The 18,954-nt window shown below is 36.0% G+C and overlaps 1 protein-coding gene across 1 annotated transcript; it reads right to left on the reverse strand.

Moving 5' to 3' along the window:
- Nucleotides 1-1,063: 1,063 nt before the first annotated feature.
- Nucleotides 1,064-18,687, reverse strand: LOC121737411. The gene is made up of 5 exons (XM_042129084.1): nt 18,581-18,687; nt 15,427-15,614; nt 13,823-14,007; nt 1,937-2,126; nt 1,064-1,281 (listed from the first exon to the last, which is right to left on the reverse strand). The coding sequence occupies exons 2-5, from the start codon at nt 15,611-15,613 to the stop codon at nt 1,079-1,081; spliced, it is 765 nt and encodes a 254-aa protein (XP_041985018.1). The 5' UTR covers nt 15,614; nt 18,581-18,687; the 3' UTR covers nt 1,064-1,078.
- Between the last annotated feature and the right edge of the window lie 267 nt (nt 18,688-18,954).

Raw genomic sequence — 18,954 nt, forward strand, 5'->3', positions numbered from 1 at the left:
TTTTGTATATTTTAGCCAGTTTTATTTTCTGAGTGTTTGAACACACAGGAAAATCTGGCCATTTTTTTGGGTTTTTGGACGCTCTTATCTTTTTTAATAATACAATTATGAAAAAAAAGAAAACATAGGGACATGCTAATAGTGGCCATAGATATTCAAGAAAAAAATCATAACTCTACCGGTTTTATCCAGGGAGGAAACAGGGGACAACGTTTGTATGGAAAAACGGCGGTGTGGACTCCTCTTAAATTAAATTAGAGTCTATTATATCGAACCTGTATTTTACAGTAGGTATAAAGATTACAATAATATTGCATGTTGATAGGTAAGCACAGGACATTGATTTTATTTTTATCGATATGTAGATAGTAAAAAGCTATTCATTTAAAATTAAAATAAATAAAATAGAAATATAATATAATATCTATGGACGCTTCATATCACGTCAGTCTGGCCCCATGCTAAGTACCTGAAGGACTTCTATACTATACATATACACATGTATTTAAGATTTTTATTATATCATACACATAATATTTAATACACATCCAGACAACATTAAAAACTTTTTGTTCCGTCGGTGGGATTCGAACCCGCGATCCCCGGCTTGAGCTGCCAGTGCTGCCACACACTCAACCGATTGAGCCACAGAGGTCGTCGTAAATGTAATTACGGGTAATAAAAATACGTTATACCTATATACTAGGTGTTTTATTTAGTTGATAAAGCATCAAATGCACTCAGCTATAAGTACACTTAGCAAGAGATAATCTTTATGCAGCAGTATAAAAATAAATATAACATTTTATTAACATAGAACATTAATTATTTCAAATCCGGCCTTTTGATCAAGAAAAATTGCCTAATTTAGTTTAGATTGGGCAATTTTTCTTCCGAATTTTTGAGTTTTTTTTTTGCAAAAATAATATTCGTTACAGACAGAGGTACGAGACAAAGAAATAGAGGTAGAGAGATAAACTTAATTAAAGATTTATTACTAAATGTCAATACGTATTTCAATGTTTACAAAAAACAACACCTTTTCAGGAAGACGATAAAAAAGTAACCTATAGCAATTTCAATTCTTATTCTTCTGTACATATTCGCGCAGAACTTTTTCGAAGCGGTCCATGTGTTTGTTCTCTGGGTCATATTTCTGTCTAAGAATTTTGTAATCTTCTGGGAACCTGTCTTTCACGCCCGTGAGAAACTGATGCAGCCTGGCCTTTTGGTGGCTCTTGCAGCGGACACATTCTGAAGTGATGGCGTCTTGAATTATGTCTGTAAATAAAAAGTTAAAGTATATTGCTTACACAGGCGAGAGGAATTGTCTAGTAACTGAATTAGTGTTTCTATGCATTAATGGCAGATCTAAAGTTGCCGAACACCGAAATATTATATATATACTTAAGAATCAATTCAGACCGCAACGTGACGAGGCGAGGCGAGGCCTGGTGTGGCATAAATTTGTATGGATTTGACAGATTTCAATTGCGTGTGACGTCTTGCGAATCTGTCAAATCCATATAAATTTAGAAATGCGTCTATGCGTCGCGTTGCGGTCTGAATCAACCCTTATTGAAAAACGCTAAAATTTCGTACATTTCACGTCACCAGCGACGACGGTGCGCGAACGGTCGTCGTAAGACTAAAAACCATATGAAACAAGCTGGCAACTATCGCCTTCTCCCCGTAAATGTAACATTTCTATGGGATAGGCATATACATTTTAATGTTTTGAACCTAGAATCTTTTAGTACGAACCATATTACATTTTATTTTTGTCAGACCAATGCTTCGGTATTATATTTTGGTTTGCAGATGGAAGATATTCAAAGCAGAAGATTGGCATGGATCGCTTGCGCTTTTATTGTGGGGATCTCTAAAAGTTATTTGGTTATAAATTATAATAAATAATTATTATTTAGTCCCTTACCAATTTCATGTTTAGTGATCTCCATGCAGGTGGTTTTCTCTATGATGCAATGCAGGAGGGCCCTGGAGTGATCGTCGTTCGCCATAATCGCGTCAAGATCGATGTTATCCGCCTGAGTTTCATAGGAATATACCTCCGCAGCTAGGAGGACTAGGGCCAGAGTGAAAGTGAACTTCATCTTGAAGATGTATTAATTTCTGAAACATAAGAAGTTAGCGGATGAAGGTAAATAACAGTTGCGATATTGCCGTTTTTACATTAATGGAGAGTTTAAGTAATTATAAGGGAAATAAATATAATTAATAATTGGCTCTATGTTATAAAATGTTAGATATCTGGTTCGTCCACTTAGGTCTTTAATTAAACATTTAAGGTTAACTATAGAATTATAGAATTATATACGTATATTATTCTATAGTTTACATATAGAAAGTATCTACGTATTTTTTTTTTTATATACGTATATTAAAACACATTTTTTTTTATACATGAACGTAAATTATTAACGATTGCTCGAGTAATCATTATTCGAAAATGTAAGTTCAAAAATTACAAAAATACAGGTTGTAACAAAAATAAGTGATAATACTTTAGGGTGTGTACGTGTTCCTTGTAGAGAGTTCACTGTGAAAGTAGCAGCGCTGAAAGACCAAAATTTTCTTTCACTTTTGTATGGGGAAACTCATGACGCTCGGGCCCTTGCCCATACAAAAGTGAAAAATTTTTTGGTCTTTCAGCGCTGCTACTTTCACAGTGAACTCTCTACAAGGAACACGTACACACCTTAAAGTATTATCACTTATTTTTGTTACACACTGTATAGTTCTGAAAAGTGCTAATTATCATATTTCATTGATTTTTTAATGCTGACTTAAAATATATTTTACTTTTTAACCATCAAACAAGTTATATAAATAAGATATTTTAAAATCGAAACATCATAATATCGGAAATAGCAAAATCGTACCTAAATAATATTAAAGTTGTTTATTTTTGTTAATTTTCAGTAATTATTATTATTACTCAAAATCATCAATATTTGTAATAATTTCCGTCCAATATTGTAACATTTAAGGTCCTTAGGTCCTTATACTTACCAATGCACACTGAAAATGCGAATTAAACCAGAGAATATTATTTATATACCAACTATTATGTTCCACACAATTGAAAAACAATACAATATGTAAAATGCTCTTAATTGTCTCGCTTACTACATTTATATTCTAATTATTAGCAATAAAGGTTTAAAAGTATGCTGTAAATTATTTTTTCTCCTTGGCCCCCTATTGTGATCTAAAATGATCAAGGTTTTAAAAAGGTTTCCAACAATAAGCTTATTTTCAACGCCAATTAAAAGACCGTAATTATCGAATAATAATTATGGTTTAAGCTTTAAGTAAACATATTTTGTTCACTTGTTAATCAGAGAAATAACCAGGGTTTGTAAGACATTATCTAACAAAATATGATACAAGATTAATTTAATTATGATAAGAAATAGTATTCCCTAGAACATTTTTTGACTTGAATACTATCAAGCAAATTTTTCGTGAGTAGCTTCATTTTGATAACACGAACAACAATTTCCTCTGCGAAAATTCTCGAAAGTGGTAGCTAACAGAGATAGAATTTAGAAAGGATTTAATATTTCGTTTTGGTGGTCTTAAAAAAAGGATTATTCTATTTGTAGGACAATGTCACTGTTAAATTATATTATAATTACTATTAACCTATCGATATACAAATAATCAGCTGGTTAGGGTTCCGTTTTAGGGTTCCGTAGTCAACGAGGACTTGTTGATTGTTGGTAATATGACCGAAAAATGTGTGGTGCCTAAAATTATACCTAGAAGCTAAAATATATAGACTTTTAATACATTATAGCAGTCCGGTGCGATAGGCGTACGCAAGTGCACGTGTGTCAAGAATTTGCCGGTCACAGTTAAGGTTGTTTGTGTGTTTATCGTTATCTACGCCGCGCTATTCAGCGCCGTAGGCTTGAACTTACCTAATCTAAACAAAATAATTATGAGTGTGAATGATCCATTTATGAATAACAATGGATAGCATCGGTTTGGAGTGTCTAAATGAGGAGATAGTAATTGAGTGTGAGCAACAAGTTATGGAAGAGGAATTTAGTTCGAATAAATCTGCAGAAAAGCGACGCAGTTCCGATACCGCCGAGATGGATGATGAGGGGTTCACAACTGTATGCCGTAGCCGTAAGAAAGTAATTAGAAGTTTATCAGATGAGGATAGAAATATCGAAGTTTTGGTGTCTTCGAAACAGGTATTGCCGAAACAAATAGCTTTTGCCAAGTTGTTAAGAGAAGAAAATATACAAAATATTTTACGTATTAAATACAAAGGGCCGTACAAAGTTAGTATTCAATTCGAAACGGAAGAAATGGCCGAAAAGTTGATAAACAATAAAAAATTTGAAGAGTTAGACTATAGGTGCCAAAGAAGCAACTCAGTATCGATATGTTATGGAGTTATTAAAAATGTAGAAATAGAGGTTGATGAAAAGGAGATTTTAGAAAATTTTGAATGCGAATATCCTATTATTTCTATGAAAAGATTAAAACGGAAAGACGATGATGGAGCCTGGATTGACAGTGATTCGGTGCGTTTGGGATTTAAGGGTAATTCCGTACCATCTTATGTCTATGGTTATGGATGCCGATTCAGAGTAAATGCTTTTAAATTTCCTGTTTCCCAGTGCTCGGTGTGTTGGAAGTTTGGGCACTTGAGTCGGCAGTGTCCGACTAGGAGGATTATTTGTCCGAAATGCGGAGGCAAGCATGCTAATTGTGACACAGATATTTTTATGTGTGTTAATTGTAAAGGTCCGCATATTTCGTTAAGTAAAGAGTGCCCAATATTTAAGAAGGAACAAGAAATTCGAGAAATTATGACCCGAGAGAATTATACGTATCGCAGAGCTTTGACAGTATATTTAGCTACGAGAAGAGGAGAAGGTGCTTATATACATAAAGTGTCCCTCCAGAAACAACAGGACGGTTCAGAAAGGGAAATGAGCCCCATAATAAGTCATCCTACTAGAAAATCATACAGGGAAGTACTCGTCACAGATGCCATTATTCACAGAGAGGAAGTACCAGAATTAGATGCTGAAAAAGAAAAATACGAAAACACAACAAAAAATAGAATAACAAAGGAAGGAGCTCATAAACAAAACAAAGAAGAAAATACTGCAAAGAAGAACACAAATGATAGAAAGATTCTTAAAAAGAAGAAGGATCCCGTTCAGAAAGAGGACGATGAAAATACGGAGAGTCAAATACAAAAAGATACTGAAGAAACTAATGATGTTAGGCAGAATAAAAACAATTTCAAGCAGTTTTTTTCGGAAGCAAAGATAATTTTTTTTGAAGATAAGACAATGCAAGAAAAGATTCAGGACATTATAGTTTTATTTGTTAAAGTTTTGTTGTCTTCTGTTGGTGAGTTCTTTAAAAATTTTGACGTGATAGACAAACTTTTTACAACTAATAATGACAGGAAATCCTAATAAAATATTTGATTGTAACATATTACAGTGGAACGCACAAAGTGTTAAATTAAAATGTCAGGAATTAGAGCAACTTTTAACTCAAGAAAAAATACATATTGCATTAATATCAGAATCATGGCTGAAGTATGACACTGATTTTCGAATTAATGGGTACAATATATTCCGAAAAGACCGCCCAGATGGTTATGGAGGGGTAGCTATAGTGTCACATAAGAGCATTAAAATTTTCGAAAATCCTGTGCAATTAAAAAATAGTTCTATAGAGGTCATCCATGTTGTTGTATCCAATTGTCACAAATTACGAAACGTTATTTTAATTTATTGTCCACCATCAATAAACACTGCGCAAAGTGACTGGGATGACATATTTAGTAAATTCCCCAAAAATTGTTTAATAGCTGGCGATTTTAACGCACATCATTCAATTTGGTCAAATCGAACAGATAATAAAGGTATCTTAGTAAATGATGCAGCGTTAGAATATGGTTTTGTTTGTATTAATAGTGGTGAAGCAACGAGAATTAAATTGGTTAATAATATTTTACAGACTTCTAGTCCCGATATCGCATTTGTTTCTTCAGATATTGCAGTGAATTTTGATTTTAAAATTTTAAATGAAAATTTAGGAAGTGATCATTTGTGTATTAAACTAAAGTATCGATTCTCTGGAACTAAACAATTTGTCAAAAAAAGAAATATTAAATTAGCTGATTGGGATGAATATAAAAACTATTTACAGAATAATTGGTCGGTGCCAGATTCATTATCTGAAGTGGAAGAAATGTACAATAGCCTCATTACTCAAATAAATACGGCCGCTGATAAATTTATACCTTACATTAAAATTTGTCAAAATCCAACCAGTAATTTTACACCGAAAAGGTACTGGAATTCAGAATTATCTCGCCTCGTAGCTTGTAGAAGGTTGGCCTTAAGTAAATTTCGTAAAAATCCTACTCCGGAGAATTTAAATAGATTTGAAAAGGCTATCCGCGAATTTAAGACAGAAATCAGGAAGGCAAAATTTAATGACTGGCAATTACATTGTTCTGCGATAGATAGTTCATTAACAGCCACTGAAATGTGGAATAAATTACGTTGGATTAAAGGAATAAAGAAAAGTTCTTATATTGTGTCACAGGAAAGAAATGAAGAATTACTCTGTAGTTTGGCACCGGACTATGTACAGGTGAAGTGTCCGTCTCTTACATCTAGCAATGCGGTCATGGAGGCTGAATTCACCTACCCAGAGTTATGCAATATCTTAAAGAAAAAGGATACTGCACCAGGCATTGACGAAATTACATACTCCATGATTTACTATTCTCCTTACATCTGTAAGTGTTATATTCTTAAAATATTTAATTTAATTCTAAAAACCGGAGTAATTCCGACTCAGTGGAGAGATATTAAAATAGTGCCCATACCAAAAGCTTGTAATGACCCAAATTTACCACCAAAATTAAGACCAATATCTTTGATTAATTGTTTATGTAAAACATTTCACCTGTTACTACAAAAACGCATAGAATGGTTCATAGAAAAGAATCAGTTACTGTCTCGCAGTACGACGGGTTTCAGAAGAGGTCAGAGTTCTTTGGATTGTTTAGCTAGACTGATTTCATATATTCAATTGGGGTTTTCGAAGGAAGTTCCTACATTAGTGTTATTTTTAGACGTAGATAATGCATATAATAATTTACTTATAGAAAAACTCGTTACTGAATTAGATAGGCTTGAAATGGGTAAAAGAATATGTATTTATTTGTGGAATTTTTTAAGTCAACGAAATTTAAATATTTTAAATATTATAAGATCGACCTTTAGAGGATTAGCACAGGGGGACCCCTTGTCCCCTCAATTATTTAATATCAGTACGGCAAAAATTGTTAAACAAATTAAGAAGGTTCTTCAAAGTCAGTATGCTGACGATTTTGTTTTTTATATTAGTGGCTGCAGGAACAGTATATTGGAATGTGTTGAAAAAATGCAATTTGCCCTAAACGTTTTTTCATCATTATTAAGGGATATAGGATTAACTTTATCAGTTAACAAATCTAAAATATGTTTATTTAATAGGGGACGTAAAAACTATACATTTTCATTAAAATTAGATTCACAAGAGTTAGAAGTAGTTGATAATTATAAATATTTAGGATTTTGGCTGGATAAGGGCTTAAGGTGGGGTAAACACATAAAAGAAATATCTGAAAAGACACAAAAAATATTAAATGTTATGAAGATATTAACAGGATCTAGCTGGGGTGTACATCCCAAGCACTTGCGCAGGATTTATATTTCCTTACTTCGGAGTAGGATAGATTATGGAAGCTACCTTTATAATAATAGTGCTAAAGTTCATTTGGATAGACTCGACAGGATACAAAACCAGGCTTTGCGTGTCATAGGCGGTTTCATCAGAACCACTCCAGTTTATGTCATGGAGACTGAACTTTGTGTGTGTCCACTGTATGTACGTAGAAAATATTTAGCTTACAAATATTTATTAAAGGCGCAGTCTTTTAAAGATAACCCGACACTAAATATTTTGTCCGAACTCTCAGTGTTTTGTAAAAATAATACTTTTTGGAGAAATAAAAAATTACCCCTGCTTGTAGAAACGTGGGATCAAACAAGTAATGAAATAATAGAATCGTGTTACCCGCTAGAGATGTTTTCGCTAAATACATGGGTCAGTAACTTTGATGCGAATAGTGTGATCCACTCCACTTTGGAGAGCTTGACTGATCCGAAGAGATTGTATGATTACAATGAACTTAAATTTAATGTTATTATAGAGTTAAGAAATAAATATCAAAATTTTCATTTTCTATATACCGATGCCTCTAAGTCGGGTGGTAATCAGGGAGCTGCATTTTATGATCCTTCGTGTAGAGGGGAATGTAGTAATAATAAATTTAAAATACTGGCTACTACTTCTATTATGTCTTTGGAGCTCATTGCAATCTCACAGGCGCTCAGTTATGCGCAGCACATACCTTCTAAATACATTCTTATTTGCACGGATAGTAAAAGTTCACTACAACATATAGCTCGTTGCACCTCTAGCTATAGAGGTTCACCGATAGCTTATAAAATAATAGAAGCAATAATGACACTGATGAGAAAAAACATAACTGTGAGATTGCAATGGGTCCCGTCGCACATTGGACTTACGGGTAACGAGGAGGCCGACAGGCTGGCGAAAGAGGGTTCTATAGACGGTATAATAATAACGTATAAAGCTACGTTTTTAGATCATATAAATGCATATAAATATAAGTGTAGAATAGAATGGAAGGAATATTTCGATAGGAGTTCTAAAGAGAAAGGTATATGGTATAGGACACTGCAAGCCGAACCCCCTCGTATACCCTGGTGCGACAATACCGATTTCAGCAGACAAAACTGCGTTATTTTGTATCGACTGCGTTCCGGACACATTCCGCTTAATAGATTCAAGCATATGATGAGATTGAGTGATTCTCCGAACTGTTCAGTGTGCGGCGTGGTGGAGGACGCACACCATCTGCTGGCGGAGTGTGTCCGGCACGAGCCGCGACGTCGGCAGCTACTGCTAGACCTAAGTCTCAACAGAACTGACGTAGGAATGTTTCATAATTTATTGTCGCAAGTTAATAACTCAAAGGAACTTAAGGTTTTGGTGAGATTTGCATCTATCAGCTTATCAATTAATATTAATAGTTAAGAATTAGTATTAAGTTAATGTATCTACAATTGTATAAGATAAGATGGGGTTGTCATGTACTTATGTATAAAAACCTCTTAATAAATAAAGATTAAAAAAAAAAAAATACATTATAGAAAACTAGATAACGCCCGCAACTCCGTTGTGCCAAAATTCGTTTATCGGGCTGGAACCGTACATTTTTTCCGGGATAAAAGTATCCTGTGTCCTGTCCTGGGATTTTTTTATTTAGAGAATTTGGAGAGAGAACAATCCAGTTAAATCTGGACCCTTAAAAAGGTACAACTTTACTGAAAGTAGTCTAGTTACAGATTCTTAACAATAAATAAAATAAAATCAAACCACAAATTGTTTTTGAACGGATTTCTTCATTAAGAGGCCGGATACCATCGAAATTCTCATACACACGTAATACCAAAATCATTTTCTCATACGAAAATATTTAACATGTTTGAGTTATTTTTCAGCTTAAAATAGCTTAATTACCTAGGTTCCTGCGTAAAAATTTCCCTCCTCCAGTCGTGTTCCTCATGTCTGAGGGTCGTGACCTCCCCCTTCCATGACCTTCCTTCTAATGGTCTTACGCCAGCTGTTCCTATCCTCGGCCACTCGAAGAGCGTCGTAGACGGTGGACTCAAGTGTGGTGCGGATTTGATCGGACCAACGCATGGGACTGCGACCTCGTGGTCTTTTTCCCTCAATCTTGCCAGTTACCATCAGTTTTTCAAGATTGTCTCCTTTTTTTCTGGCTATGTGTCCGAAATATTCTAAAATGCGTTTGAGGCAGATGGTAGAGAGCCTTGTTTTTATATTTAGTTGAGCCAGAATGGATGCGTTGGTTCTGAATGCAGTCCATGGAATTCGGAGCATTTTTCTCCAGCACCACATCTCGAAGGCGTCGATACGTCTGCGGTCTGCAGACTTCAGAGTCCATGTCTCAGATCCATAAAGAAAGATGGAGAATATGAGCGTGTGCACAAGTTTCGTCTTGGTTCTTAGCGAAATCTTCCTGTCACGCCAGGTTTTATGCATTTGAGACATGGCACTCTTAGCCATCCCAATTCTCCTACGTATGTCTGGTTCACAGGAGCCGTTGTTCGTGATAGTGGACCCAAGGTATACGAATTCGCTAACCACTTCTAGTTTTAGAGCGCCAGTCAATGGTAGTGAGTTTCCTCTATCTATGATCATTATTTTGGTTTTCCTTTTGTTAATAGAGAGGCCTAGGGTATTGCTGATTTGCTCCATTCTCTCCAAAAGTTCTTGCATCTCGACTTCATTTGCAGCCAAGAGAGTAGTGTCATCAGCATATCGGAGATTATTTAACTTTTTTCCTCCTATGCGGACGCCTCCCCTCCATTGGTCGCAGGTTTTCCGCATAATGTATTCGCCGTATGCGTTAAATAAAATTGGTGAGAGAATACAGCCCTGTCGTACTCCTTTGCCAAACTTAAAGGGCTGGGACGTCATATCCTCGATCCTTACTACGCCACAGCTATTGCGTAAAAATTTACTACAAAATATTTAAACTTCAAAAAAATATTTTTTAGTGTTCAAATATTTTGTAGTAAATTTTTACGCAGGAACCTAGGCAATTACTTAAAATAGTAATTAATAGCTGAAAAATAACTCATTCATATTATATATATTTTTTTACGAAATAAGGGGGCAAACGAGCAAACGGGTCACCTGATGGAAAGCAACTTCCGTCGCCCATGGACACTCGCAGCATCAGAAGAGCTGCAGGTGCGTTGCCGGCATTTTAAGAAAGAATAGGGTGACAGTGAAGGGAAGGGAAGGGAATAGGGGAGGGCAGGAAAGGGAAGGGTAAGAGAATAGGGTAGGGGATTGGGCCTCCGGTAAACTCACTCACTCGGCGAAAAGCAGCGCAAGCGCTGTTTCACGCCGGTTTTCTGTGAGAACGTGGTATTTCTCCAGTCGAGCCGGCCCATTCGTGCTGAAGCTATATTGTGCTGTAACTCAAGAACGGCTGTAACTCAAGAACGGTAATAGCTAGAGTTGAAATTTTCATAGATTATGTATATCTGTTGCCGATATATTAACAAATACTAAAAACAAAATAAAATAGCTGATATTTTAGGGGGGCTCCCATACAACAAACGTGATTTTTTTGGCCTTTTTTCTATATCAATAATGACAACATGTAGGTACATACTCGAATTTTTCACAAAGTCCTTAAGTAGTTAAAGAGTAAAAAAAAAGGATTTTGGCGCGATCTCGGCAACGCGGCAAATGGTCAAGGTCGTTTGATCAGGGGATGGCCTTAAAGTAGCATACTTACATTTTCCTATCATACCTTACCCATCCCATAATATACCCATCCCTTAATATAAAAGCAGCGCAAGCGCTGTTTCACGCCGGTTTTCTGTGAGAACGTGGTATTTCTCCAGTCGAGCCGGCCCATTCGTGCCGAAGCATAGCTCTCCCACGTACCAGTTATACAATGAGTGAGCAATAACTAATAACTATTACATAAAAATAATAATATTTTTATTTATTAAAAATAAATCTATAAATAACTGGAAACAATGTCGGCACAATCATTAATATTATGCATTATGCATAATACTACTCGATGTAGGTATAATTATGATCGTTTCGTATTAACAAAGATTACTATGTAGATCAGCTATACTCAACCTGCGGCCCACCGGGACCTCGTCAGCGGTCCCCGTGAAGTAAAACATATTATATTGTTTCAAGATGAGCGAATAATTCGATATTTAGTTGTGCCTAATAAAAACGTATTTTTTTGCAGCCCGCAACACCAAAAATAAACGTGTTTGTGGGTCCGAATATAAAAAGGTAGCACTTTAATTATAGATAATAATAATATTGTAAACTAGGTATGTTCAAAAATTTAATGCTTACCTAGTTTTTAGATGCAAGTATAGCTTGTCAAAAAAGAGTAGACACTGTACGCAATTTTTAAATCATGTAAAAAATATGAAAACCTTATTTAATCGAGATAAAAATGTGCAAGGTGATAATATTTAACGTGTATAAGCGGTCTCTGTGGAAATACAAAGAGAAAAAACCACCTTTTGAGCGTGATTACGTTTAGAAAATTTTGTACTGTGTCTACTCTTTTTTGACAGACCGTAAAGCTTGTAATAATCAGTATGTGACATGGCGTATGTTTGGCAGTAACCATGGGCGTATATAAGGGGGGGGGGGGTCCTGGGGGTCCGGGCCCCCCCCCCCCCCCATTACTATCCATCTTACTTGTCCAATCGACAATATAATATTATGTACCCACCGATTTTCATCGGCGACGTACATGTATTTTTTTCTATTTACAATAATATTATAATAATAATAATTATTATTATACTATGGAGCGTGTCCGTAGGCAGAGTATATATTTAGGCTGCTGCAGAATCCTTCATGGGCGAGTCCCACTCGCACTTGGCCGCTTTTTTACGTTAGGGGACCCTCCCCTTATCAAAGCTATAAATACGCCCGTGGCAGTAACTTATTTTCAAACAACCCGGAAAAGAGTTTGTTGGAGCAATGTCTATTACATCCGTATATTGCACTTTTTAGGGTTCCGTATACAAAGGGTAAGAACGGGACCCCATTATAAAGGATTCATTGTCTGTCCGTCTGTCTGTCTGGCTATACTCAAGAACCGCTAGATTTCTGTTTTTTTTTTATTTCCATTGTAAAATAAGTTAGTAAAAGCTTAAGATAGCTTCATTAAATATTATAAGCTTGTTAATTGACTTGTTGCATATAATTATTAAGAAATAAATAAAATATTGCCAAAATATCATTAAAAATCCTTATTATATATTTTTTCTTTCTTACACAATACGTTGTATTGCTGTATTATTATTAACAGGCGCGGTGAAAAATGGTTGTATTTGTGTACAATTTTTAACAGGCACCTAATGTTTATTTAATAAAATTTAATATTAAACAAAGAACTTACGTTTGTTTCTTTGCAACATGTAGGCTCTGATACCGATTTAAAAGAAAGATCTGATGAACAGATTTAAAAGAAAGGAGGGGAAAAGAAACTTGCCACATTGAGTATTTTATTCGACGTAGCAAGAAGGATATAGGTTAGGTTCTTCTATTCGCGGCAAAGTCTATCGTTCTTCACGGGATCCAATTTTTCTACTTAACTAATATTTTAGTAATTTAGGACCTAGGGCCTTTCCACACGACGTATTTATTGCGCACTGACGACGCGCGTTTCAGGCCTTGTACCATGAAACTGTTTTGAGACTCAAACAATCGTACGAGAATGTTGCGTCCTTCTCTAACAAACGTAAAATGACGTTGTTAGAGCAGGACGCGGCATTCTCGGCCGATTGTTTGAATCTCAAAACGGTTTCGTGGTAAGGCCCCTGATGCGCTCGTCTCTGCGCGTTTTCATTGCGTTTCATTGCGTTTTCGCAGGTATAAAGTTTAAAACTTTAGACATCCTTGCGTTTTTCTGAGCGTTCAACTTGCGTTTGTATCGATACAAATGAGCGTAAAAAAAACGCTGTGCGGCCCTTCCGTTTTAGGGGCGTTTTTTTCCCTTCTAGTTAATATTAAATAATGAAAAATACATCTAAAAATTATAAATTTATTTGTCAACAATAAATAATTTATTCTTTGGTTATACTTTGCCGCTGAGGAAGTCGTTGAAAGACTGGGTGTACTCCCCCTTGGGGTCCTCCCTCTCCATGAGCTGCTTCCAGACGTCTGGCAGCTTGGTCTGGAACGCCTGGATGACTATGCGTACCAGTTCCTTCTGCTTAGGCGTGCATTTCCCGCACTTCGTTTTGAGCGCCTCGGGTATTATTTCTGTAAAAATAATGTTTATGTGTCAAATACAATATATATTATAATAATGTTTATTTGACGACCACTCTGGCTCAGTTGGTGGGCGAGTTGCTAGCTCAAGCCGGGGGTCTCGGGTTCGAATCCCGCCGACGGAACAAAAAGTTTTCAATGTTCCCGGGTCTGGATGTGTATTAAATAAATGTATCATATTATTATAATAAAAATCTTAAATATATGTATAGTATAAAAGTATTAAATATATTATTTCCGTTGTCTGGTGCCCGTAACACAAGCCCTTCAGGTACTTAGCACGGGGCTAGACTGATGTGGTGTGAACCATCCATAGATGGGTATTTATTTATTTATTATTTATAAAATGACAAATACTAGGGAATGTATCTCTGAAGTGAACACAACATGCACATAACAAAATAAAAGAGTTGTGTCAGCTATACTACTATAGTTCTTGCAATCTACGAGTGCGCGTAGCCTTTATTTGTAGTTGTAATTGTAATATAGACATTTTCGTTAGTGTGCGTACCTGACGGAGCAGTCAGTAGCGCGCGAGCCATGTACGCGTGTATAGATATGGTCACTCACACAACTAAGGGCGCCGCGCACTCGTAGATTGCATGAACTATACTTCATGAATTCTACATTATGAATGTTAGAGCCTAGAGGTACTGTTTAAAATTGCCTTAACAGAATATCCGTTTTCTGGTACCTGTAACACAAGTCCTTCAGGTACTTAGCACGGGGCCAGACTGACGTGGTGTGAAGCGTCCATAGATATTGTACGGCGCTAAGCGTTTATAAAATAGTGAACGTTCAGAAAAAAGTAGCCACAGTAATAATTATGACTGATGAGTGATGTGTTTTATATTATGTATAATAATGGTATTTTTAAAGGTAGAGTCTATGCGCGTCTATTCGCGTTAAGTATGCCGTCATGGGTCATCAGTACACATTGTAAGACATCGTACAGTTTTTTTTATTTCAAATAAAATGTGAATACAGAATTTCTGTTAAGGCATTTTTATAACAGTAGGTACCTCTAGGCTCTAACATTCATAAAGTAGAATTCATGAAGTATAGTTCTTGCAACCACATCAGTCTAGCCCCGTGGTAATTACCTGAAGGGCTTGTGTTACAGGTACCAGACAACGGAAATATATTTAAGATTTTTATTATATCATACACATATTATTTAATACGCATCCATGACCCAGGAACATTGAAAACTTTCTGTTCCGTCGGCGGGATTCGAATCCGCGACCCCCGGCTTGAGCTGCCACACACTCTTATCCAATATTGAGCCACAGAGGTAGTCAATTTTATACTCTATTATTTATAATTGCATGTATTGTGAATTGTCTCTTCTTTTGTGAACCTTTTAAAAAGTAGAATTTGTTTAGTTAAATACAGCACATAAGAACTTACTTTTGAAGTCAGCTCCTTCAGCGGTACACGGGCCTTCGCCGAGGAAGCATTTGCCGTAGGATTTCAACAGGCGAGTATTCTCGGATAGTTCGACTGCGTTGAAATTGTCGTACTTGGGGTTGTACGTGTCAGCGGGAATGGCGACCGCCGCCGCCAAAACTGTCGCTAGAACTATGATGAATTTCATTCTGAAAAGAGATTAGAAAGAGTGTTAAAAGTGAAGTGTAGTGAGTGTGGCAAAGCGCGCCTACCCGGCAAGTGCGCCATGTAAAGTGCGACAAGGCTTTGTATGAACGTGTGCGGGAGCGCTGCTGGTGAAGGAGAACTGTCAAAAATGACGTTTTTGTATGATGGCAGCGTTAGGTCCTTTTTTCGCCACGTTCATTTAAAGCCTTGTCGAGCTGTAGCTATAATTCCATACTGTTGATTGGAGCACTCAGCAGTATGGAATTAAAACTAGGCCTTTACATCCGTTGTGGATGATTTATACAGTATTTTTCAGAGCGAAGTAACCACTCCTCAAATATTGTAGTGCCTGGGACAAGATTTTTAAATGTCCGTATGGTTGCCCAAGCGCATACGGCATTCTCGCATCATAGTCGGCCTAGTCTAGAGGAAAGAACTAGTCAATACGTCTGGGACCAACTATGTGCGGGTTTTCCTTCCTCCGCCTCACGATGTTTTTCCTTCACCGTACGAGCGTCCGTATTATGTACTTTTGATCAGAAAATATCTCATGGGTACACGCCTCCACCCGGGTTCGAACCTGCACTCTCTAGGAGTGCGAACCGAAGGTCTACCCATTAGGCCACGGACGCTCACTAGTAGTGAGTATGGAATTATAACTATAATAATGGCGCATTTGCCGAGTAGTTGCACTGTAATATTATACAGTACAATATTACAGTTATATAACTTATTTGCTTATTGTCTTTCTTATGGTTTTTCTACGGATAGCACACAAATTAAGGACAGGTAAAAAATGTTAGTACATGATGCTTCGGTACTGAAAATAAAACCGCTTTTTTTGCTTCAATGAAAATATTATCGTACAAACTTATACTTTATTATATCATACAAATTAAATAAATAAAGCTCGTAAGTAGGTTAGTAGATCAACACTTTGCTTAATATCCTTATCCTCACTTATTAAAAAACTGATTTAATCAATGAGAAGTAGGTAAATATGTTTTTTATTTGAAATCATGTTTTTTTCTGTTTGTCAACAAATTCGCCAAGGACAATATTAAAATTTACATATAACTATTAATTGAATTGTAGATCCTTATTGACTTAATATTATTGTGTCGGACCTACGTCGGACTCTATTTTTGCCAAAAATAAAAGAATAAGTAAGAATTTTATCTATAGATACTATTACAAAAAGGTTAAGTTTGTGAGTTTAAGTGATCATGTTGAGATTAATCTCATCTACTACACTGATTTAAAAATGTATTTCACCAGTAGAAAGCCTTTTCAGTGGATGATTATATTTTAAAGTTTAAGGCATTAAAAATTTAGGAGACTTTACTAAATACAATCCATTATTAGTTTGTTTTTCATTATAGTGTTGTTCATTATAGTACTTGTTGATTATTATAATGTATTAAAACAGGATGTCTTATAAAAAAAATATGTTTGCTCTAGCTACTTCTTACGAATAATAATTGTTCACTAATCAAACTAAATGCTTGTGTAAATACATTTGATATGTTCACAAGCATTAAGACCGGCCAAGAACGAGTCAGGTCGCTTAGACAATTACAGGGTTCAGAAGTCAACGAATTAAGACTTTATTGTAAACTAGCTGTCCCGGTGAACATCGTGTCACTTTAAAATGTTCCCTGGACTTCTACGAATATTTTAAGACTAAAAGTAGCCCAATCCGTTCAACCGTTTTAGAGTTTTAGCATTACTAACACCATTGAAATTCCATTTTTATATCCATACTAATATTATAAATGCGACTGTCTGTCTGTCTGTCTGTCTGTTACCTCTTCACGCTCGAACTGCTGAACCGATTTTGCTGAAATTTTTCATGGAGATACTTTAAGTCCCGAGAAAGGACATAGGATAGTTTTTATCCCGGAAAAATGTACGGTTCCCGCGCGATAAACGAATTTTGGCGCACCGGAGTTGCGGGTGTCATCTAGTAATATATAGAATGGTAAGTAGAAATAATCCGTCAGAACTCCGTTATCTTTACTGTAAAGATAACGGAGAGAAGTACAAAAATATTAAAATGTCGAGGAAGATCTAACGTTGTTCAAATATTTCTAGGAAGCGAACTAACGAATCCTAAAATATAATATAAATATATATTCGGGTATTGAAAAAATAAAGATTATTTAAAGACAAGATGGCGACCGCAACTCCGTTGCGTCAAAACTCATTAATCACGCAGGAACCGTACATTTTTCCGCGATGAAAACTATCCTGTGTCCTTGCACGGGGCTTAGAGTATCAGCCCCCCTAGACAAGTGGCAAAACGCTAACGCTAGCGCTAACGCTAACGCTACAAAATGTATGGATTTGACATTAGTATTCGCTAGCGAAGCAATGACTTATGTCAAATCGCATACATTTTGTAGCGTTAGCGCTAGCGTTAACGCTTTGCCACTTGTCTAGGGGGGCTGCATGTCAAATTTCATCAAAATCGATTCAGCGGTTAAGGCGCAAGGAAGTATCAGACCGACAGACAGATATAATCTAATATATAAAATTCTCGTGTCACGGTGTGCGTAATTGAACTCTTCTGCAACGGCTCGACCGATTTTCGTGATTCTTAGCGAGCATATCGGCTTGGGTTGAGAATCGGACATCTACTTTTTATATTAATAAGAACATTTGTTAAATAAATAATAGTAAATTATTACAATTCGGGACTGACGGCGACCATTGTTTGTGCGACGGGATACGATGGACGTTGCCATGGATACTTATTTAGTCACTGCAATAAAATAATATGGGCAAAATACTTTATATTATATGGCAAAACAACGTTTGCCGGAACAGCCAGCATTAGTATAGTATGAATTACCCTTTATTCACTAAACACACAACATTTAATTCCAATTCTACAACTTCTAAGTCTGGAAAACTACTAAAGTATTTTTCGCACGTAACTATAAAGACGAATTTGGGTCTAACTTACTTGTTTCCTGTTCCTAAGGCACACTGTGACTGTCCTCATTCGCTATTCGGCAGGTTTATATACATTTTGAGGAGGAACAAACACGTCTATATAAATTGATGTGTCAACTTGACTACTGGTTGTAAACAACGGTGACAAACGTGTTAAATGTATACAAATGGAATTAAAATATGTATGTCTGTATCACACGCTATAATAATTTGTTGAAAGTGTAAGTTAAAAAGCGTTGACGAACATGTAAAATTAATCTTTTTATATATAAAAAAGCGGCCAAGTGCGAGTTGGACTCGCTCATGAAGGGTTCCGCAGCAGCAATAAGGTTTATTTCTATGAATTTAAAAGGTTTTTGATTTATTTTTACATTTCAGTTGATT

The sequence above is a fragment of the Aricia agestis genome, chromosome 20 (assembly GCF_905147365.1).
Source record: "Aricia agestis chromosome 20, ilAriAges1.1, whole genome shotgun sequence".
Taxonomy (NCBI): domain Eukaryota; kingdom Metazoa; phylum Arthropoda; class Insecta; order Lepidoptera; family Lycaenidae; genus Aricia; species Aricia agestis.